Source organism: Phoenix dactylifera, unplaced genomic scaffold (assembly GCF_009389715.1).
Source record: "Phoenix dactylifera cultivar Barhee BC4 unplaced genomic scaffold, palm_55x_up_171113_PBpolish2nd_filt_p 000319F, whole genome shotgun sequence".
NCBI classification, from domain to species: domain Eukaryota; kingdom Viridiplantae; phylum Streptophyta; class Magnoliopsida; order Arecales; family Arecaceae; genus Phoenix; species Phoenix dactylifera.
The window spans coordinates 196,417-219,169 of NW_024067788.1; the positions used below are offsets into that span (position 1 = coordinate 196,417).

The 22,753-nt window shown below is 48.5% G+C and overlaps 2 protein-coding genes across 2 annotated transcripts; one reads left to right on the top strand and one right to left on the bottom strand.

Moving 5' to 3' along the window:
- Positions 1-11,171: 11,171 nt before the first annotated feature.
- LOC103715694 (ABC transporter C family member 3) lies at positions 11,172-15,216 on the top strand. Its single transcript, XM_039118205.1, is given in 4 exon segments — positions 11,172-11,282; positions 14,349-14,533; positions 14,638-14,720; positions 14,723-15,216. Coding segments are annotated over 4 exon segments (873 nt in total).
- LOC103715654 (transcription termination factor MTERF4, chloroplastic) lies at positions 14,420-22,550 on the bottom strand. Its single transcript, XM_008803360.4, is given in 9 exon segments — positions 14,420-15,197; positions 20,930-21,001; positions 21,090-21,251; positions 21,254-21,534; positions 21,536-21,814; positions 21,816-21,960; positions 21,963-22,024; positions 22,026-22,151; positions 22,153-22,550. Coding segments are annotated over 7 exon segments (1,407 nt in total). The 3' UTR covers positions 14,420-15,197; positions 20,930-21,001; positions 21,090-21,135.
- Positions 22,551-22,753: the final 203 nt, after the last annotated feature.

Sequence of the window (22,753 nt, forward strand, 5' to 3'; positions counted from 1 at the left end):
AGGCATCCGAGGGTTAGGCCTCAGGAAATTCTTCCGGCGCTAGGCCAGGCATCCGAGGGTTAGGCCTCAGGAAATTCTTCCGGCGCTAGGCCAGGCATCCGAGGGTTAGGCCTCAGGAAATTCATCCGGCGCTAGGCCAGGCATCCGAGGGTTAGGCCTCAGAAAATTCTTCCGGCGCTAGGCCAGGCATCCGAGGGTTAGGCCTCAGGAAATTCTTCCGGCGCTAGGCCAGGCATCCGAGGGTTAGGCCTCAGAAAATTCATCTGGCGCTAGGCCAGGCATCCGAGGGTTAGGCCTCAGAAAATTCTTCCGGCGCTAGGCCAGGCATCCGAGGGTTAGGCCTCAGGAAATTCATCCGGCGCTAAGCCAGGCATCCGAGGATTAGGCCTCAGGAAATTCTTCTGGCACTAGGCCAGGCATCCGAGGGTTAGGCCTCAGGAAATTCTTCCGGCGCTAGGCCAGGCATCCGAGGGTTAGGCCTCAGGAAATTCATCCGGCGCTAGGCCAGGCATCCGAGGATTAGGCCTCAGGAAATTCTTCCGGCACTAGGCCAGGCATCCGAGGGTTAGGCCTCAGAAAATTCTTCCGGCGCTAGGCCAAGCATCCGAGGGTTAGGCCTCAGGAAATTCCGCTCGTTGGTCGGCCAAGGCTGGCGCAAGCCGAGACGACCGGTCGGGGCTTCAGGCTAGTCTGCCCCCGGGATGGTCATCGGGTTAGCTTGGCATCCGAGGGCCGAGCCTCGGAAAATTCCGCTCGTTGGTCTGCCAAGGCTGGCGCAAGCCGAGGTGACCGGTCGGGGCTTCAGGCTAGTCTGCTCCCGGGATGATCATCGGGTTAGCCTGGCATCCGAGGGCCGAGCCTCGGGAAATTCCGCTCGTTGGTCGGCCAAGGCTGGCGCAAGTCGAGGGGACCGGTCGGGGCTTCAGGCTAGTCTACTCCCGGGATGATCATCGGGTTAGCCTGGCATCCGAGGGCCGAGCCTCGGGAAATTCCGCTCGTTGGTCGACCAAGGCTGGCGCAAGCCGAGGCGACCGGTCGGGGCTTCAGGCTAGTCTGCTCTCGGGATGATCATCGGGTTAGCCTGGCATCCGAGGGCCGAGCCTCGGGAAATTCCGCTCGTTGGTCGGCCAAGGCTGGCGCAAGCCGAGGGGACCGGTCGGGGCTTCAGGCTAGTCTGCTCCCGGGATGATCATCGGGTTAGCCTGGCATCCGAGGGCCGAGCCTCGGGAAATTCCGCTCGTTGGTCGGCCAAGGCTGGCGCAAGCCGAGGCAACCGGTCGGGGCTTCAGGCTAGTCTGCTCCCGGGATGATCATCGGGTTAGCCTGGCATCCGAGGGCCGAGCCTCGGGAAATTCCGCTCGTTGGTCGGCCAAGGCTGGCGCAAGCCGAGGTGACCGGTCGGGGCTTCAGGCTAGTCTGCTCCCGGGATGATCATCGGGTTAGCCTGGCATCCGAGGGCCGAGCCTCGGAAAATTCCGCTCGTTGGTCGGCCAAGGCTGGCGCAAGCCGAGGTGACCGGTCGGGGCTTCAGGCTAGTCTGCTCCCGGGATGATCATCGGGTTAGCCTGGCATCCGAGGGCCGAGCCTCGGAAAATTCCGCTCGTTGGTCGGCCAAGGCTGGCGCAAGCCGAGGCGACCGGTCGGGGCTTCAGGCTAGTCTGCTCCCGGGATGATCATCGGGTTAGCCTGGCATCCGAGGGCCGAGCCTCGGAAAATTTCGCTCGTTGGTCGGCCAAGGCTGGCGCAAGCCGAGGTGACCGGTCGGGGCTTCAGGCTAGTCTGCTCCCGGGATGATCATCGGGTTAGCCTGGCATCCGAGGGCCGAGCCTCGGGAAATTCCGCTCGTTGGTCGGCCAAGGCTGGCGCAAGCCGAGGTGACCGGTCGGGGCTTCAGGCTAGTCTGCTCCCGGGATGATCATCGGGTTAGCCTGGCATCCGAGGGCCGAGCCTCGGGAAATTCCGCTCGTTGGCCACGCGCCTGTCGCTTGCCGCTCGACGGGATTTCTCCGTGGCCAGCTACGATCGTGTTTCTCCTATTCTCCAAGCGTCGCCTGGGGAACACCAGAAGGGTATTAAATGCTAATTGAGGCGTTACCTGGGAAATCGGATCGCCAGTTGCTGCTTGCAAGGAGTGTCAGTTAAGCGGCCGCGATACGCGCGCTCTTCAAGGCGGATGCGGCCTGGGCGCGAGCGGAGATACGTGGGCCGTGGGATACACACCGCCCGGAGTGTCCTGCATGAAGAATGCAATTAAGGAGAACGACGCTTAGGAGATCGTGGGAGGATACGCCTCGAGAGCTGGAACGGCTCCGGATTCGGTGCGCCCGCCTTTATTGGAGCCACCCGCATCGGAACGACCGGGGGGCCACAGTTTGGCTATAAATATAAGTGCAGGTGCGGTGGAGCCTCCCAAGCCGGAGCTATTCAGGTTGCCATGGATCGTGGACCTCCTCTCCGGCGTGTGGCTGGGAAACCCCTGCCGGAGGAACGGGAGGCGCGCCCCTCGCGACTTCCGCCAACTAGCCGTTTCATCTGGGATCAACAAGGAGGTTCTCCCCGGCGGAACTCCGCTCTAGGCGTTTCATCCGGGATCACATCCCCCCTCCTTTCAGCCCCGCCTCCCGATTGAGCTCTGCGCCAGACGCTTCTTCCGGGATCGCGCCTCCTCGCGCTCTTCTCCCTTGTATTCCTTCCCTCCCCTTCTCCTGGAGAGGACCGGAATATCCCTTGGAGGTGGCGTTCCTCTGGAGGCAGCGGGAACTTCTTCTGCGGCGGCTCCTCATCTTTTTCGTGAGGCGTCGATGGCGCCTCCGGGGGGAAGCACCCACGCCCGGTGGGATTGCAACTGCTTCGGATGGAGGGTTCGGGATCCCAGATCTTCAGCTCCACGGAGTCTCCCCCTCTTTCTTGTTTTCTTTACTCCCCAATTCCCCTCTGGGAATTCTTTGTAATCACACGAACACACCGTTGTAACCAGGAATTATTGAAATGAAAAGAATTGTACATTTTTCGAACTGTCTTCCTGGCTTTGTCGTTCTACTGGTAATACGCCCGCAGGTTAGCGGAATTCCAGCTCCTCAAAATTTCTCGACTATCTAGGGCCTCCAACTGGTAGGAGCCAGGTCGGTTTACCCAGCGAACCCTATACGGGCCTTCCCAATTTGGCGCCAGCTTCCCACCTTCCGCGGGTTGAGATGCTTTGGCTCGCCTTAGCACCAGATCTCCGATTCTGAAAAGTTTCGGTCGGACCTTGGAGTTATAATATCGGGCCACCCTCCGCTGATACATCGCCATCCGAACCTGCGCCATTTCTCTTGCTTCTTCCAAGAGGTCCAGGTTCCCTCGGAGTTGCTCCGAATTGGCCTCGGGTCGGTGCGCGGCCACCCGGGGCGAGGGGAGTCCGAGCTCCACGGGAACAACCGCTTCCGTGCCATAGGTTAGGCTGAAAGGTGTCTCCCCGGTAGGGGTCCGATGCGTGGTCCGATACGCCCAAAGGACATTCTCGAGTTCTTCGACCCAAGCTTGCCCCGTCCGACCGATTCGCGCCTTAATTCCTTGGAGGATTGTCCGATTTGTGACCTCGGCCTCACCGTTGGTTTGGGGATGCGACACAGATGTGAACCGATGCTCGATCCCGAACTCCTCGCAGAAATCACGGAAATGCTTGTTGTCGAACTGTCGACCATTATCCGAGATGAGGACTCGGGGTACCCCAAATCGGACAATGATGTTTTTCTTCACGAACTTCCGGACTTGCGCCTCCGTGATAGTGGCCAGCGGCTCTGCCTCCACCCACTTGGTGAAGTAGTCGATTGCAACAATCAAGAATTTCCGCTGGGCTGAAGCGACGGGGAATGGTCCGAGGATATCCATTCCCCACTGTGCGAAGGGCCAGGGTGCGGTGATTGGTGCCAAGGGGACAGAAGGGACTCTCTGGACGTTGGCGTGGCGCTGGCAGGCGTCGCATTTCCGTACATGATCCTTTGAGTCCTCCAACAAGGTAGGCCAATAATAGCCTTGCCTCATGATCTTGTGCGCCAAGGACCTAGCCCCCAAGTGCGATCCGCAAACGCCCTCGTGGACTTCGCCGAGGACGTAGGCCGCCTCCGAGGGGCGGAGGCACCTTAAGAGGGGGGCGGTAAACGAGGCCCGATACAGCCTCCCTTCATAGAGTACGTAGTGGGCGGACTTCTTGACAAGTCGCCGAGCTTGATCTTCGTCTTCAGGGAGGATCCCTTCGGCGAGGTAGGCGACGAGCGGGTCCATCCAAGACGGCTCCGGATCAATCGCCATCACCGCTCCAACCTCGCCGATGCTCTGGGCCTCCAGGGTCTCCAGGTAGATTGTCCTCGACAAGTTGTGCGCCTCTGCGCTCACCAAGCGGGACAACCTGTCGGCCCTAGCATTTTCGCTTCTGGGGACCTGCTGGATGTCGACACTGCCGAGATCGGGAATGAGTGCTTGCACCTTCCGGACGTAGTTCTGCATGGTCGGGCTCCGGGCCTCGAACTCCCCACGGATCTGCCCGACCACCAGCTGGGAGTCGGTGAAGACCTTCAAACGCCGGATGCCGAGAGTTTGAGTCCCGTGACTAGGGCCTCGTACTCCGCCTCGTTGTTGGTCATTGGAAATCCAAATCTCAAGGCATACTCGGCTATCACTCCATCAGGACTGGTAAGGACCAGCCCGGCTCCTCCACCCTCGGGGTTCGACGACCCATCGATGTGAAGCGTCCAGGTCGGGAGGTCGAGGCTGGGCGTTTCCGGCGGTCTAGGTTCCGCCTCCTGCACCGTGCACTCAGCGAGGAAATCCGCGAGCACCTGGGCCTTGATGGCGGGTCGAGGCTGGTAGCGGATGTCGAACTCACCGAGTTCTATTGCCCACTTCACCAGCCGTCCCGCATTCCCGGGGTTGCTGAGGATCTGTCGTAGTGGTTGATTAGTTAAGAGGGTGACAGAATGGGCCTGAAAATAGGGGCGGAGTCTCCTGGTCGCGGTCAGCAGCGCGAAGGCGATCTTCTCAGCCTTCGTATACCGCGTCTCGGCATCCCGTAGGACCCGGCTAATGTAGTACACGGGCTTCTGGAGCTTTGCCTCTTTCCGAACCAGCACCGCACTGACCGCGGTTGGGGAGACCGCCAGATAGAGGTAGAGCATCTCCCCTTCTTGCGGCTTGGACAGTAGGGGAGGAGACGCCAGGTATTCCTTGAGCTGGTCGAATGCTGCTTGACATTCGGCCGTCCAGAGGAAGTCTTTCGGGCGTTTTAACACCTTGAAGAATGGTTGGCAGCGTTCGGCCGATTTTGCCACAAATCATCCAAGCGCGGCGACCCTTCCAGCAAGCTCCTGAACCTCCTTTACTTTGGTCGGAGGGGACATACCTTGGATGGCCTTGATTTTGTCCGGGTTGGCTTCGATACCCCGCTGGTTGACAATGAAACCGAGGAACCTCCCGGCCGAAGCGCCGAAGGCGCACTTCGCTGGGTTCAGCTTCATGCGAAACTTCCGCAAGGTGGTGAAAGTCTCCTCCAAATCCGCGATGTACTGGTCTGCATGGCGGCTCTTCACCAGCATATCGTCCACATACACCTCCATGTTCCGGCCGATTTGCTCTTTGAAGATTTTGTTGACGAAGCGCTGGTAAGTGGCGCCAGCATTCTTCAGACCGAAGGGCATTACCTTGTAGCAGTACAGCCCCCGGTCTGTTATAAAGGCAGTTTTCTCCTCGTCCTGTGGAGCCATCATTATCTAGTTGTAACCGGAGAAGGCGTCCATGAAAGACAGCAGCTGATATCCGGAAGTCGCGTCGACCAGTTGGTCTATTCGCGGAAGCGGAAAGCTATCCTTAGGGCACGCCTTGTTCTGGTCGGTATAGTCGACGCACATCCTCCACTTCCCGCTCGCCTTCCGGACAAGTACAACATTTGCCAGCCACTCGGGGTAGCTTACCTCCCTTATGAATCCTGCCTCCAAGAGCTTGTCTACCTCCTGGTCGACCACCCGGATCCGATCCGGGGCACAGTGTCTCTTCTTCTGCTTTATTGGTCGGTGGGTCGGGTCGACGTTGAGGGCGTGAGAAATGACCTCCGGGTCGATCCCAGGTACATCGGCCGCCGACCAGGCAAATACATCGGTATTGGCTCGGAGGAATTCCACCAACCGGGCCCGAGCTCCCGGATCGAGATTGGCGCCGACCCGGACCGCCCGGTCGGGGCGGCCTTCCTCGAGGGGGACTTCGACCACACCCTCGGCCGGCTCCCCCTGCCGCAAGGCCACCTCGTCTCTGGCATCAAGGGACTCGACGCTTAGGGCTTCCACGGGCTTCTTCCCTTTGAGGGTTGCTAGAAAACATTGCCGTGCGGTCGGTTGGTCACCTCGGACCTCTCCGATCCCGACCGCCGTGGGGAACCGCATGAGCAAGTGGTACGTGGAGACCACTGCGCGAAGGGCGTTCAGCCCGGGTCGCCCGAGGATAGCGTTGTAGGCCGAGGGAACACGGACGACCAAGAACCCGAGTCGCACCGTGGCTTCTGCGGGTGCGACGCCCGCAGTCACAGGCAGCTCAACGACACCTTCCGCCGGGACAGCGTCACCGGTGAATCCTACGAGGGGGTGGACATTTTGTGCAACAACTGTCTGGACAAGCTCATCTTTTGGAAGGCCTCGTAAAACAAAATATCAGCTGAGCTTCCACTATCCACAAGAACACGCCTTACATCATAGTTTGCCATAGTGAGGGAGATCACCATGGCGTCATCGTGGGGAGTCTGAACCCCCTTTACATCCTCATCAGAAAAGGTGATTGCATTGCCGACCCTCTGCCTCTTTACGACGGCCGTCCCTGACGCTTCCGTCGAGCCCCCTGCGTTCCTCACGGGCCGAGAGCAGCCCCCAGTGATAGTGTGGATCACGCCCGCAACGGGTCGATTATGCTCCCGAGGCTTCGGAGGAGCCGGGTCGGCCGGACGCGGGTCTGCGGGAGGACGTCGGTCGCTCACATATCGACCGAGACGCCCCCGACGGATAAGAGCCTCGATCTCGTCCCGAAGCTAGAAGCAGTCCTCTGTGTCGTGGCCGTGGTCTCGGTGGTACTCACAGTACGCCCGGGAGGGCCTCTTTCCAGGGATCCTTCGTATCTGTCTCGGGGCCGGGAGGTCCTCCCGCCCCTTGATCTCCATAAGGATCTGGGCCCGGGGAGTCAGGAGAGGGGTGTACCGGTTGAAACGTCGGGGCGGAGAACGAGGGCGTGGGGCGCCGTGGTTCTTCGCCGACGACGGGCTTCTGCGCCGACGCTGGGGCGTCAGGCTCCTCCTCTGGCGTGCCTCTTTCCGCCTTTTCTTCCCAAGCTTTGGAGGGATCTCGGCAGCCTCCTTGCTCCGGTGGGCGGCCGCCTCCTCGGCGTCCGCATACTGGTTCGCCCGGGACAACAGCTTTGGGAAGCTCCGCGGCAGGCGTTTGTCCAGGGAGAAGGTGAGCCTGCCCTTCCGGAAGCCACGCATCAGGGCTGAAAGAGCTACCTCCTGACTCAGGTTCCGGACCTCCAGCGTAGCCCTGTTGAAGCGGGTAAGATAATCCCGCAGGCTTTCTCCCTCGTTTTGCCGGACGTCAAAGAGGGAGTCGGAGACCAGTCGCCGCCGGCTACTGACGGCGAAATGAGTGATGAAGAGGCGAGTGAACTGGTCGAAAGACCGGATTGAGTCAGCCTCCAGCCCGGCGAACCATGCCCTCGCCGGGCCACGGAGGGTTGCCGGGAAGGCCTTGCAAAGAAGGGGATCTGATGCTCCGTGGAGGAGCATAAGGGTCCTGAAACTCTCGACGTGATCCCGCGGGTCTGCCGCCCCGTCATAGGGCTCGATCGCCGGCATTTTGAACCCCGGGGGATTCGGAGTCCGCAGGATCCTCGAGGCAAGCGCCGGCTGGGAGGAGATCTCTAAGTCGGCGAAGGGATCTTTGGAATGGCCCTTCAGGACCTGGAGTTGTCGGTGGAGATCGTCCACCCGCCGGTCCAGGGAGCGCGATCGGTGGGTGGGAGACAAGGAGCGGCGAGTGGGGGACCGACTGGAGCGCGGGTTCCTCGAGGACTGGGGGTCTGGGAACGCGCCCGGGCCCGCCTCTCGTACCCCGCGCAGGTCCGATGGAAAGGTCCCGGCAGAATAGACCGTGCTCGAGAATCCTCCTCGCGCCGGCGCTCCTCCCCATGGGAGAGGAAGGAGCGCGGGTTGAGGAGGACAGGCGAGCGCTCAGGGAGCAGTGGCTCCTGAGCCCGCTGCGGCGCCCGGGACATCGCACCCTGCAGATTCTGCACCGCCTCCGCGAGGGTGCGAACCTGCTGGGCTAGCTGGTCGAACTGGGCGGCTTCGACCGTCTGAATGGGCGGTGGGGTGGTGGAGTGTTGCTGAGAGTGTGTTGGAGATGCAGCGGCCTCCCGGCTGGAGGCGCGAGAGGCCCCGCGACCAGAAGCATTGGAAGCTTCACGACCACCTCGCCGTGCCATTACGATCGCTCTGAGATCCGGCCCTTCCTCTAGCGCCAACTGTTGCTGGTGGTCCAAACCGAGAACGATTGGCACAGCGGTGTGAACGGGGTTCCCTTTGAGTTGCTTTGGTTGCGCTCCGCCCTCCGCCGTGAAACCTACAAGCAAGCCTCGCACCACCACCGGGGTAGTGGGGGCCCTCTGACGATCAAGTCAGAGGAGATCGAAGGAGAAGGAGAAGGAGAAGGTAGCAGGTGAGATGATACTCTGGAAGATATATCTTACCCTCCCCCTTCCCCCCCAGCCTCATATATATCAGGCTGGGGGGTTTTTCCGGGGATTCGTCATCGTGTGGCACGATGGGGCTGCCACTGACATGGCCGTTACAGGGCGTCGTGGGGCAGCGCTGGGTACAGCCATGGCAGGGCATAGTGGAGCTCCGCTTTGTACGGCTGTTACAGGGGATCGTGGGGCAGCGCCGGATACGGCCGTTGCAGGGAGTAGTGGAGCAGGGGGCCGCGGCGTGCCTCAGAGGAACAGTCTGTTGTTGTCGAGAGATTGCCGACTCGGGGTCGGATTGCTGGATCAAGAGGCAGCCGACTCGGGGTCGGGCTGCGGAGCCGAAGATATCCGACCCGGGGTCGGATTGCTGGATCAAGGGGCAGCCGACTCGGGGTCGGGCTGCGGAGCCGAAGATATCCGACCCGAGGTCGGATTGCTGGATCAAGGGGCAGCCGACTCGGGGTCGGGCTGCGGAGCCGAAGATATCCGACCCGAGGTCGGATTGCTGGATCAAGGGGCAGCCGTAGTCTTCCTGGGCGCGCGTGCCGGTCACGTGGGGCATGGTGGCTAAGTTCCCCCGTAACAGGTTGTATCTGATGGACTCTTCATTAGAATGCTGTGAGTAGGTCTAGATTTTAGCTATTCTGTCAACTGATTATGTTGAGCTTCTTCTCTAAATTCTAATTTTATGTTGGATAGCGTGTTACTTCTATGACTTAGCATATAGTATTCAATTTCAAATATTGTCCTATGCGTATGTTAGAATGGAATATCCTATGCGTATGTTAGGGGGAGGCCAGGCGCCGGGGGGGGGGGGGGGTGCGGGGTCGGGGCTGGGGTAGGCCAGGCGCCTGGGGGGGGGGGGGGGGGTGTGGGGAGCTCGGCGTCGGGGGTTGGGGGTGTGGAAAGAGCAAGGATAATAAGGTCATTTCAAAATTTAATTTTATTTTTAATTAATATAAATCTAATTTTTTTAACACCATTAGAACAATCGTTATATTAGGAGTATTTGTACAATAACAAAGTTTTACGAGGGTATACATGCAAATATAAATTTTGAAAGGATATTCACGCAAAATCTAATATTTAGAAGGGTATCTATGCAAAAAATCCTATATTAAATACGTTCATTATATAAATATAAAGTAAAATAATATAATTAATAATATATTATAATATAATTTATCATAAATATAATATATAATATTAATATAATATCATATCATATATATAATAGTGATATAATATATTAACGGTTTATTAATATACCAATTTTTTCTATTGGACTGAGGGGCATTTTTATCCTTAACTTTCAGTCCAAGATCACTGCCCTAGGATGATGATCTTGGGTTCTCGACCTTAAGGAATAGTATTCCATGGTGATTTGGGATCACTGCTATGTAGAATCACCATGGTTACAACAAAATATGGTGATCTCATCATCTCTACCCAGGATGATCACTCCATACCAAATGCCCTATATATATATATATATATATATATATATATATATATATATATATATATATATATATATATATATATATATATAGCGCGTGCGCGCGCGCGCGCACTACAATTGATTTTATCTCTTGATTAACTTTGTTTCTTTGGCTATAAAATCAAAATTTTGTAATGCCGACATTCTCTATAGATAAAATTTTCTTAGAAAATGTTTCAGGGCATCTAGTATGTGCATACAAAAAGTTCGCCCAACCTATGCTGATTTGGCAACCTCCCAATCAATCAAACTAGAATTTGACATCATTCCCTGCAATATGCACCATTTCCTTCTTACCACATGAAAGAAAGATCATTGATTTGCACATAATGGAAGCCCCATAGCGTTTTTCAACTTTCTTCTTTACCAAGACCGGAAGGGGGGGTGATGTTTATAATGTTCATGAGGATTTACATTGATTTTCTTGTCCCAAGCAACACTTTCACATTCTCCATAAATGATTTAAGCATATACCCTTTACATGTTTATAGAAACTAGTAGGTCAAGAAAAATATTTTGCAAGTTATATGGAACCCAAGATAGACTCCAATGTGTAGGATACTAGGACTCGAGGAGTATTTATGTGTCCATTCAAAAAGTTTGGAGAAAAGGGAGTACATCAAGGTGATTTTTAACCCTTCTTGTTTGGCAAAAAAAAAGTCCTGTGTATTATGCCAATCTTCTTGTGCCATGTAAGCATGGGTGTTTTTGTGCATATAATGGGAGCCTTGCAGTATTTCTGGAGGACAAAAAAGAAACAACTCAAAGTCAAAAAAAACCTATCAATGACATGCATGGAGCTCTTAAAACTGGGCTCGATCTATTTGGATTTGCATCGATTTGATTAAAAGTAACAAAAATTAGTTGTGAAATAAAATTGGGCTTGATCCACTTGTTTCTTGGCAAAGTCATGAAGATGGGTGGTGGGGCCATGGAGACTGTACTAGCTGGAGGAGTGGGAGGTGGAGGTGTGGATAGGAGAGGTGATAGTGAGGAGGTTGTTGTTGGAGAGACTCCATGGATCATGGTTGTTGGAAAAGCTGGAAGTTGATGGCATGGAGGCTAGGGAGGAGAAAAGATTAGATGAGAGGAGAATTGTCCTCTCAAACTCAAGAAATAAGAAGGCTTGGGTTGGTTTAGGCCATCAGTTCAAGTTGTTGAGTAGAAATTTTGGCTGAGTTGGTTCACTCTCGCTGCCATCCATCTCTTCTACTCAAGCCACCTGCTTATTAAAACTGGACCGGACCGGCCAATCGAACCGGAAAATATCCCCACCTTGTTATTGGTTGTCATACATTAGAAACTTTAAAATTCAAATTTCATCATTTTATAACTATATCTTGACAGGGTGATTGCCAAATTATTTTGATATGCATTCCTTGAAGCTCTGTATGATGACCATATCATGTAGAAGATAATACTTTATGCTCCTTGGGTCTTTTAATATAGCTGTTGTTTAATATATCTGTTGGTCTTTTGGGCTTCCATATCATTTTCAATGGTTTTGGTAGCATGGCTAGATAAAAATCATAAAATAGTATAAGATTCAATGGCATCGATAGGATCATGAAGAAAATGAAAGAACCCACTTCGCTACCCCACCATGTGCGTCCCTTCCCAACGAGTGGCCAACTACAAATTTTCTTCCCAGCTAGCATCCGGCGACGAGCATCTTTAATTCCCGACTAGTATTTAGCAACGAGCGTTCTTTCTGATCAGATTTTGATCTTGCTTTTCCGCTTGCCATGTTACAGAGATCGGAAATACTGGTGTATCATTTGCTGATTCTGAGTTCTTCTTGTCTAATACCATAGACATGACTCTTTAATAGTATCGTTATGGATGAAGATTCCTATATCTACATATAGAATTATAGTAGCTCTGGCAGCCTATAGAGTGTGCATCAGTTGTGGTTCTATGGCCTGGCTTGGACCATGAACAGGTTGGCTTAAACGACAAAACTTTTAATACTAGTTTTCTACAGTAGAAAATTTTAGAGGCACTCACTTGCCTGAGAGATCTAAATTGCTTTTTTCCTTAGTATATAGATCTTTTCCAATGATTTATCAAGATCAAGCTCCAAACCCATAGCACCTTATGGCTACTCCTTGGATGGAAGTTATATCACTTAATGTTAGTTTGGTCATTTTCTATTTTTTTTCTTTCTGATATAGCATTTAGGTCCCAATTAAGTTAATAATTTGGCTAACATATTGTTAAGTTATGGGTTAAAGTGTTGAATAAAAATAAATCTCAATAGGATAAGCGTAGGTTTTTTAAACAATTGGATGTAAGTATAATTTACATCTAATCTTAAGAATTTTGTTTGTAATTTGCTCATTACTTAGAGACAATTTTGACTTAGGGGGTAAATGAATTTACTAACACCATTAATTTAACTGGGTATAAGTGTAGATTTTACAAACTATTGAGTGTAGGTGTAATAAATATAAACCTTAAGGATATTTTTGTAATTTACTCTTTTTTTTTTTTCTAGGATAGAATTGCTATTCTTAGTAAGATAAAACTTAGCCTATGAGTTGCATGGTAGTGTCGTAGCAGTTGATTTGTGAAATTTCCTATAGCACTTATCATTTAAGATGAAAGTGGTAAAGTGAGAGATGAAGCATATTGATTTGGAAATAAAGATTAGACTTAATCTCGATATTGCTTGCTATGTTTTTGTGAACGGCCCATCTTGATGCAGACTCACCATCAACATCCATGAACGGAAGGGCTATGATTTATAACTCATATTTCTAGGAATAAAAATAAAATGATATACTAGGAGTGATTCAGGTTAAGCTGATGTTTAATATCATGCTACATTCTACAAAGAATAGCAGTAGGAAACCAAATCATATTAATCCAATTTCAGCTTTGATTGATCACCCTTTTAGTCTAATGATTAAGCTTTCGTAGTCATCTAAGTGAGCTGGGCTCAAAATCAGCAACCAAATCCAACATGAACAAGAAAAACAAAACCAAATGCTCTTTTAGTCATTGCCATGACTAGCATGGCCCCGAAGGAGCCGGCTTTGACGCCCCCATGCACTCCCCTCCTCCCACTCTCTCGAAGAAAAGTTCCGAAAGCTCCAATCTTGGGTCTCTCTGATGGTACGTCAGCCTCTTCCTCGCACTCTTCTTGAGATTCTGGGTCCCTCAGCCACATCTTCATGGTGCTCTATATTAAAATCACCACTTATCCTAAAAACTTAAGCTGATAGGATGAAGTAGATTTATTTTTATATTTTATATTTTTTCATACTCCCTCTCATATGGGGGCCGGATTTTTTTTTTAATAGATGAGTCCAACATGTAAATTTTTTTTAATAATGAGGTTAAAGAGTGTGAAAACATGATTCGAACGCCGGACTTCTGCTCTGATACCACGCTAAAATTACGCTTAAGCTTATAGAATGAAGTAAATTTATTTATATATTTTATTTTATTTTTTACGCACTATTTTCTACCATCTTGTTCTCTTGGCAGTCCTGCCCTTGGTGTGTCTCCACCGGGGGTGCAAGAGTGGAGAATATAGCGAGAAGAGAGCAGAGAACAATCGGTTTTGGTGTTCAAAATTCGTCTTTACCATCTCCAGTCTCTCTCTGCCTTCTGGAATCAGCATGCATTCTGGTCTAAGGGAGAAGAAATTGCCCTTCTTTCTTAGGATTTGGTGTGGTCTGCTCTTCCTCATGTCATCATATATCAAAATCATGGAATTCCGCGGTTTGATTCTTGGCTATGCCGGGTTCTTTGGGAGGAGGGCTCTCTTCGAGAGCCCTCTTCTTCAGGAGCCCCATTTCTCAGTATTCTTTGGTCCGGGCTTTGCTTGTTGCTGTGAACTACCAGAGAAGTCTTACTTTGTCAAGCTACCTTTGTGGTCATGTTAGGCAATGTTCCACTGGGGAGGATGCAAGAGAATTATAAGGAGAAGATGATGTTTACTTGTACCTACTTGAATCCTAGATGATACACAAATCAGTAAAGTTGGCATGACAGAATTCAAACCATGGTAGTCTCCCTTTGATAGTACTGGGCAAGTATTCAAACTGCTCAGTATTCCTAGTCATTATGAATAAAACTGGCGGAGGACATTCTTCCTCCATTTGCATCCAACAAAAAAAAAAAAAAAAACAGAGAGAGAGAGAGAAAAGATACTACTAAGCAAGTAATTAACCTTTATATTGCAGGAGTTTTGCTTGGGTTTTTAGCTTCCAAAACAACTGTTTATGTCACACATCAGGTGGAATTTCCACCTTCTGCTGATCTTATCCTGGTGAGTGATACTATTTTTGTTTTCTCCTCATGCTTTGATAACACATTATCTCTGCATTGCACTGCAGCAGTCTGCTAGACAAAAGTTTTTCTGTTTTTTTGTACGTTATGAAATATGGAGAAATTACACAAGGGGCCAAATACAGTGATATACTAAACTCAGGAACTGAGTTTATGGAATTGGTTGGTGCTCTTTAGAATGCTTCGGCAGCGCCATGGAAGGTGGTTCTTTGACAAAGAAAGCAGCACACAGGCTCCTCATAGAGTACAGCAGAAAAGATTGGACAGAATGGTAACCAGACGTAGGTAGTCAAAAGGTACAACTAGTTCAGGAAGAAGAGAGTGAGAAAGGCAAAGTTGGGTTTTGGGTCTACTGGAGATACATTACTATAGCATACAAAGGAGCTCTTGTGCCACTAATATTGCTGGCCCAAATTCTTTTTCAAATCCTCCAGATTGGTAGCAATTACTGGATGGTTTCAGCGGCTCCTGCATCACAAGATGAACAACCTTATGAGAATACTGCAATGCTGATCTATGTCTACATTGCACTAGTTCTTGGGAGCTCTTTGTGTATGATGCAGCACAAAGTGCAACCAACTAGTATTATAACCAATCAGATCATGCCAAGCATCGTAGAAACCAGCGGGCTTACGGGCGCAAACTGCAGTAAGCAAAAATAAGCTGTTCGTCAATTCATAAACAATAAAGGGTTTTTCACATCATATTGTTGTGTTTGCTTGTGGGGACAGCAATGAAGGTGTTTTGTTGACCATGAAAAGCAAAATATTACTTTTGAAGGTAAAGGCAAGATGCACATATTATATATTTAGAATGATAAAAGTCATGGCATCATATATCCTTATGTGCATATCAACTAAGGACTTCCTAGTGGTTAATTGAAATCCACAATGCATGAGCTAATGTTACATGTCCAGTTAAAAAGTTAAAAGGGATTGAATTAGTAATTCTCATGGTCCATGGAAGATGTACCCCAACATTTTCTTAGATTGGTTCTCTTGCAGATGGTAGTACTCATGGCATCTATTGATCAAGTTGGTAAGGCAATCTGCTATAAGAAAGTTAAAAAGTGGGAAGCAGACATGTAGTGGAGCGGCACTTTGAATGCAAACAAGCTCACGAAAGAGTTGAAATTGTAACATGAGATAGGATGAAAGGGAAGTCCGAGAATTTTCCTCTGGATTAATAACAATCTAGTTCGACAGCATTCTGCTGTTGCAAAAGTGATCTTCTGTGCAGGTCGAGTACATGAAGAGAAAAACTCCAATCCATATATATATGGATCAAAAACTCCAAAGAGAGATTTCCTTCTCCTTGAACCATTGATTTGGCAGGAGGGTATTCAAACAAGATGAGCTGCCATGTTTTAGGCTATGGGTGTCAAAACAGATTAGCAGACCACTGCAAATCATGGAGAAGTTTCAGGGTTGTGCCAACTCCTATATGTACTACTAGATGCCTCTAATTAACTCCAGAAAAGGGACATATTTTCGATGAGGAGACAAGGGACCTATACGGTCGAGTTTCATAATGGAACACAAAATGCATCTCAAATGGGTGCAAACAAGAGGGAAACTGGTTTTCAGTGAGGGAAAACCAATTCTCATCGTAAACAAAAAATTTTGGTTGCATATTTCTTTATCATCTGCAGTATTCTCAGAACCAAAGGTCTTCAACAAAGTGCCACCAATTCAGCACAGTTGCTTCACCCTGCAGCTCTCTTGGTTGATGATATTTTTAGGATATCATCAAGAAAAACACACCCTCTAACACCCCTATCAGGGGTATCTCTCATTATCAATTTCAAACCAAATCCCCTTGTCGACAAGTGCAACAATCAAACTCCATAAGTTGCTGTTTTGAAGGTTACTGGGGCATGGGAAGGCCTGAGGTTTACTGAGCATGAGCAGTGTGGTTGGAAGCCGATTTCATGACCATGGTTTGATGGTTTACCAAGAAACAGTGTACACCAAACCATCTTGTTTGTGTAGTTTTGCATCTCTTGAAATTTACTTTTGCACTCATAGTAGTAGGTTCCGAAATCAGATCATTGATCTGCCAGCATGGAAGCGAATGTGATATGGACCGAGGACATTCCACAGGTTATTCTCAGACAGGCCTTTTATGGTGTAATGTCCTCTAACTCACCATTAGTTTTATGTTATAGTTGGATCAAGTCATCTAAAACGCTCTAACTATCCAATGTCTATTAGCTTACCATCAAATCAAAACAATCCACCAATTATTTTAATCTCACAAGTTGAAAAATAACTCCATGGCCAACTTATGAATTAGACTTCAATAAGTTATTTTCTTTATCATCCAAAAAATAAGTTATTTTCTTTGAAAGTGGCTAACCAAATTGTTGATATTCTCTCATTTTCCTAGTAAACATTATGCCTTTTCTCCACCTCTCTACAACTTGCCCTATGCGTCTCTCCAGCCAACCTTCACATGAAAATGAGCCATTAAAATTTAGAGATTGACCACCCTTCCCCCCTTTCCGACCTCTCAGGTCAGTGCACATAGGTGAAACCTCAATTCCCTCTCGAACCCTCTTCTAGTGAATTGACACACAGCACTGCCAAATTAGTGTAGGTCTCAACAAGTTTTTCATGATTTGGGATGTGTTGGTGCATCCTGATGTCCATTTTGAAGAGTTTCTTTCTTGACTAGAGATGTATTGGTACATCTTGATGCCCATTTTGAAGAGTTTCTATATCTTACTTGAAATCCAAATGACTAAGCGAGGTCTTCCAAGATGTGCAAGTGAACTGTATCTTATCTACGGGGTAAAACCTTCAAGGAGAATCTGGATAAGAGCTTTCAGCCAATCAGTGGATGACATTCTGAGCCCTCACAACCTAAACCCTAGGCATTGATTGGAATTCTTGATTACAAAATAGCAGATGGCAGGGAAGGCATTCACTCTCTCTCATCCACCAACCTACAACAAATAAGTTTCTCAATTCGTTACTTATCTGTATCAGCTATCCAGGAATTCTTGGCTAGCTAGTCTGTAGAATTTCTCATTTGCAAACAACTTAAGCATATGGCTTTTAACCGAATTCATACTTGAATAAACCAAATTTGAACCAAGCATCCTAGGTTAATAAAATCAAACATGGTCATGTTCAAACTATCTGATGTTTCATTCCAAATTTGAGGACTTGGTTCCTCACAAATTGGTCATCATGGCACATCTCATTTTCTTACAAGAAAGTTAAAGAAACACTATGGCAACATAGTCCCCCAAGAACATGACCTCCCTGAGCCTCTTTGAAAAGGAGCATCACATCACAAATGGACACTGCTTCCAAGCTGGATGATGTTTCATGACAAAGTACTAGTCAATGAGTACCGTATCGTAACCATAGATGTCAGAATATGAGAAATGGAAACACAGCTAATTAAAGCAGTTCCCTCTAAGAGAAAGTGGTTTAGATTTTAGATGTCTGCCTGCAACTCAGGCAGTCAGCTGCTACACATCCAACCAACCTGAATCAAAGCTGACGTGTAGCATTCGCAGCTGCGCATAAACAGCTGGGCCAACAACATCAAGTTTGCCAACCCAGTTCCAAATTGAGAAAATCATAACATTTTGATAAACAGAAGAATTACCGAGGAAGCTTTCAAACAACGTAAACAATCGCAGATGCAGAGCTATTGTTTCATTCATGCATGTAATAATACAAGAACAATTCGATAAACATATGATTTTATATATCTCAATTTTTTTCTCCTACTCCATCCGTCCATATCACAAACAATGGAAGTGCCCGCTAGGTCAATTTCACATCTAAAAACAGAAATACAGCATCTGTATAGACAATTGAGTGGAAATTTGAGTAGATATAAATGAGTCTTCCCATTCCTAATCAATCTAGATCTTAAAAAGAAACTGGACAACTCGCAAGGAATAAATTGTAAGTCGATGTGTTTCACAGAAATAAGATGTTATGACGAAAAATTTTGGAAGCACTCAGACACTCAATCTAAAATTTCCAAGGGAATTGCCGACTCTATATAAATCACAATATATACATACTATCTGAAAATCAATGTTCTTACAGTACACCCTTTACTAACAGTGCCTAAATTATTGCAACTGCTTTAAGTTAGCCTAAATTATTGTGTGCATGATGATGACAAAATGCTCAATTATTCCTACATGCACATGTTCCACTAGAACACAAACACTTGAATAAAAAACTGGAAATGGAATAACATCTTGAATAAAACAAAACTTGTTTGAAATTTTGGCTAACATTCATTTCTTAGTATGTGTTAATACATACCTTTGTCTATTCTAGCTTCCTAGCTAGTACATTGGCATGTTTGTTTCCCAATAAATGAGAGGCCTAAACTCAAGTTCAGTCAGATGTGGGGCACTTCCATTTGTTTGTTCAGAACTCAAGTTCCTAGTTCACCCAAATATACCAAGCTTAGTCCACACGGCTAAGCAAAGCATTTAATGCTACTGTAAAATACTCTCCTACTCACTCCCTCCTTACAGATCAAGGCATTTTTAAATTTCTATTGTTCACATCTAAATCTCATGTCAAACTCATGAAAAATGTGATCAGCCTTGCAACTCTCTAAGCCACCAAAAATGACTAGGTAGAAAGTCTAATGATGACAATTAAGGGAATATTAATAAAGGCATCAAATTCAGAGCTACATAGCATGTTGACAATGATTACCAATTTACCTAATTGTTGATATGCTTATCTAACACAACATGTTAACTAACTTATGATGTGATTTTTATATTCCTATATATAAGCCAGCCCTAACTTCATTGTTAGAGGATGGCACTATGACTGAAAAAAAAAAGGGTCCAAATCTGAGGTATGTACTTATAGATTCCTATTTGCATTCCCAGCCAAGCAAAGTCTAAACTCTCACAATATTCTCGTGCTCAAGTGATGTCCATGATCATGATGAATCTTCATGTTCTCAAATTGAGAATTTTTAGTTTGACCGAAAAAATTTATATACATGATTCGGATGATATATTTCAGATATGAACATGATATCACTATAAGTTTGAACTATCAATAAGTCCATTAGTTTGGTCACTATCCACAATACCACCAAACATGCATTTATACATCGTCTTTTATACTTTTTCAGCACATGTGAAGGCAAACAAAGATTCCAGGCATGAAGTCACTAGCTTGTATTGAGAACTTGGCAGTACATGGTATCTATTATATGTGCTTATCTTGCAATGCAGATACCAGCATATATATTGACTATAATACGTAAAGGTGATGACGTAGAGTTTTGTTTTTTTTTTTTTTTTTAGTACAAGATATCATATGTAAGATTTAGTAATGGGTGCAAATGACGTTAAACTTTAAGTTAAAATTATGAAGGAAAAGCCTGGGATAAGGGCCTAAAGATAAGTACAGCGTAAAATTGAGAACTTAACCACAAGGGTACTACTGTAAACACAGATGAAAATGAGGGCTAGCTTAGAATCGATGACTAAGAAAATACCCATATCCTTTTAGCTATCTCAGATTGATCTTACAAATAAATAGCGAGACTTCTAATAGAACCATAAAAATGACAAATTCTGAAAAAGCTTGCACTACATGAGGGGTGGCGCTGTCCACCAAGGGAGCTAATCAATGAGAAACAGTTGTAATATTCTTCTCACCAGCTTAAAATTGTATTCACAAAAGGAAGATCATTAGCACACTCAATGTCGTAATATTTCAAACTATTACCTATAGATGTAAGATATGAGAGTGGTTTCAGGATGCATTTCTTCTGGTTAGCATAGACCACCAATGAATCCAAGGCAACTTTTTGCAAGACATGAGGCATGCATTTAAGGCTAGAAAGGCAGGTTGTAGAAATGAAAGCTTATCACATTAGTTCTCTAGTTTAAGCTCACGCAACAAGAAAGAAACCCTTCAAGGTTCCTCAGACTACAAAGTATGTAGCCAAAGAAAGAGAATGACAATGTGGATATTGCTAATGGCATGCATATCAAAAAGAAAAAAAACAAAATATGTAAGTCAAGGACTCGAATCATTGCCCATAAATCTGTATCAAATAAACACATGGAGTTCTCCATAAAACTACTCTTTCAAATTTTATCCAAGGATTCAAATCATTACTTATTTTTTATATAAAAATAAATACATGATGCTCGACATAAAAATAGTCTTTCCAGATATCATTTATAGATTTTTCGTTGATCAATGATTACATCCACATGCATTTGCTTGTGCTTTCTAAGCTAGCATCCAGGTCCAACAACAAATTCAAGTAACATTTGGTAAAAAAAATATATCAAACAATACATAAGATTCCTGGCATTATGGTGGAGGGAGAAAGATACAGATTTGCAAAGCTTACTACCATAGCTGGTGTTAGTCGACAAAGCCTGGATGAAAAGGATGGCAGGCCGATGTTAGGTTGACTACCAATCTGAAGATAAAAAGCAGCTCAAATTACGGATTGAAATCAGATTAATGAGCTCAAAAAAAAAATATTGGCTAGCATTGGTAGTGCCTGCCTGTGAAGATGATGCTTTAAAGTTACAAGGTATTCCAACTGATTTACTAAAGTGAAACAGTCCGCCTGTAGAGCATTTCATCATCACTCTCATCCTCCTCTTTCTCGGATACCAACTCCCTCCCCGGCATATCCAACTTCCCACCCATGACAAAAGAAGGGCAGTCTCTGGTTCGATGTAATCCCCTCGCATTCTCTCTTCGAATCTCTGGTCACTGCAATTCAAGAACCAGTCTAGAGTGCACCTGATCCCCCTGCTCGCTATCCTTTGGTACCTTGGTTTGATCCTCGATTCCAAACTATATGTGAAGTACTCGGGGAACTCCAACAGCTCCTGCAAGGGCCGCTTCATCTCGCTCTTAAAGAAGTAATAGGCGTTCTTCATGAGCTCGACCCGGAGCACGAGCAGCTGGGGGCACCTGACGACCATCCTCGCCACGTCCTCCCGGGGATCCCCGGCCGCGGAGGAACTCCACGGGCTTCAGGATGACACTCTGGCTGAGGCTGACGATCTGGGGCATCCTCTCGAGGGCCCGGGCGAAGCCGTCGGGGTCGATCCCGAGCTTGAGGTTGAGGAAGTACTGCTGAGCCGAGAGCTTCGCCTTGAGCGGCAGACCAAGAATCTGGGGGTGCTGCGCGATCACCGAGGGGAGGGCCTCCCGGCGGACTCCGAAGGCGAGGAGGGCGTCGACGTTGGGCTTTACGGTCTCGTGGAGGTCGTAGCCGGAGGTAGGGGCGCTTCTCGAGCATGCGGGCAAGGATTTGCCTGGGGAGGCCGAGGGAGAGGAGGAAGTCGAGGAGGGGCTTGATGGCGGTTCCAACGCGCATGCCGAGGAAGAAGGGGAACTGGGTGACCATGGGGCCGATGTCGGGGGGGCGACGCCGACACTTACGAGATAGGCGACGGAGGTGCTCATGGTGCCCTCGGGCTTGAAAGAGGAGGTCGGGGTAGCGCTGGAGGACGAAGGGGATGTCGGAGCGCTCGACGTCGAGGCCGCGGAGGAACTTGACGACAGGGGCGAGCTCGACGATGACGCTGGCGTGGAGGACCTGGGGGCAGCGGGAGGAAGTCGGCGAGGCGGGGGCGGGGGATGCCGAGCTTCTCGAGGTAGGAGAGGACGGGGATCATGTTCTTGCGGACGCTGCAGGCGAGCAAGAGGGGGTAGGAGTTGAAGTCGTCGACGGAGAGGCCGAGGCGTTGGAGGAAGTCGACGCGCTCGCGCATGACCTCGACGGAGGAGGGGAGCTCGAGGGTCTCGAGCTCGTCGGGGACGACGCCGATGGACTTGAGGTAGTCGGAGATGATGACGCGGGAGACAAGCCGCTCCTTGCGGCCCTGAATCACTCCCCAGGTCACCGGACTGGTACTATTTCGTCGGCGACGACGACGACGAGAAAAATAGGGGTTGTTGTGGGATTTGTTCAGGGGGTTTGGGGAAGGAAAAGAGCCTGGGACAGCCATGGGGACGAAAGAAGGTCGAAATGGGGATTGAAAGGAGGGGTCTTCGACGGAGGCGAAGCACGAGGATCATCTCTCCGGGGGTGGCTGGGAACAGGGGAGGGGAGAGGAGAGGAGAGAATGATGCTATGGGTGGAAGAGTGGTACCGGTAGGGCTTGGAGAAGGCTGCGACTCTCCTACTAGACCGGAACCACGCCGGTTCGAA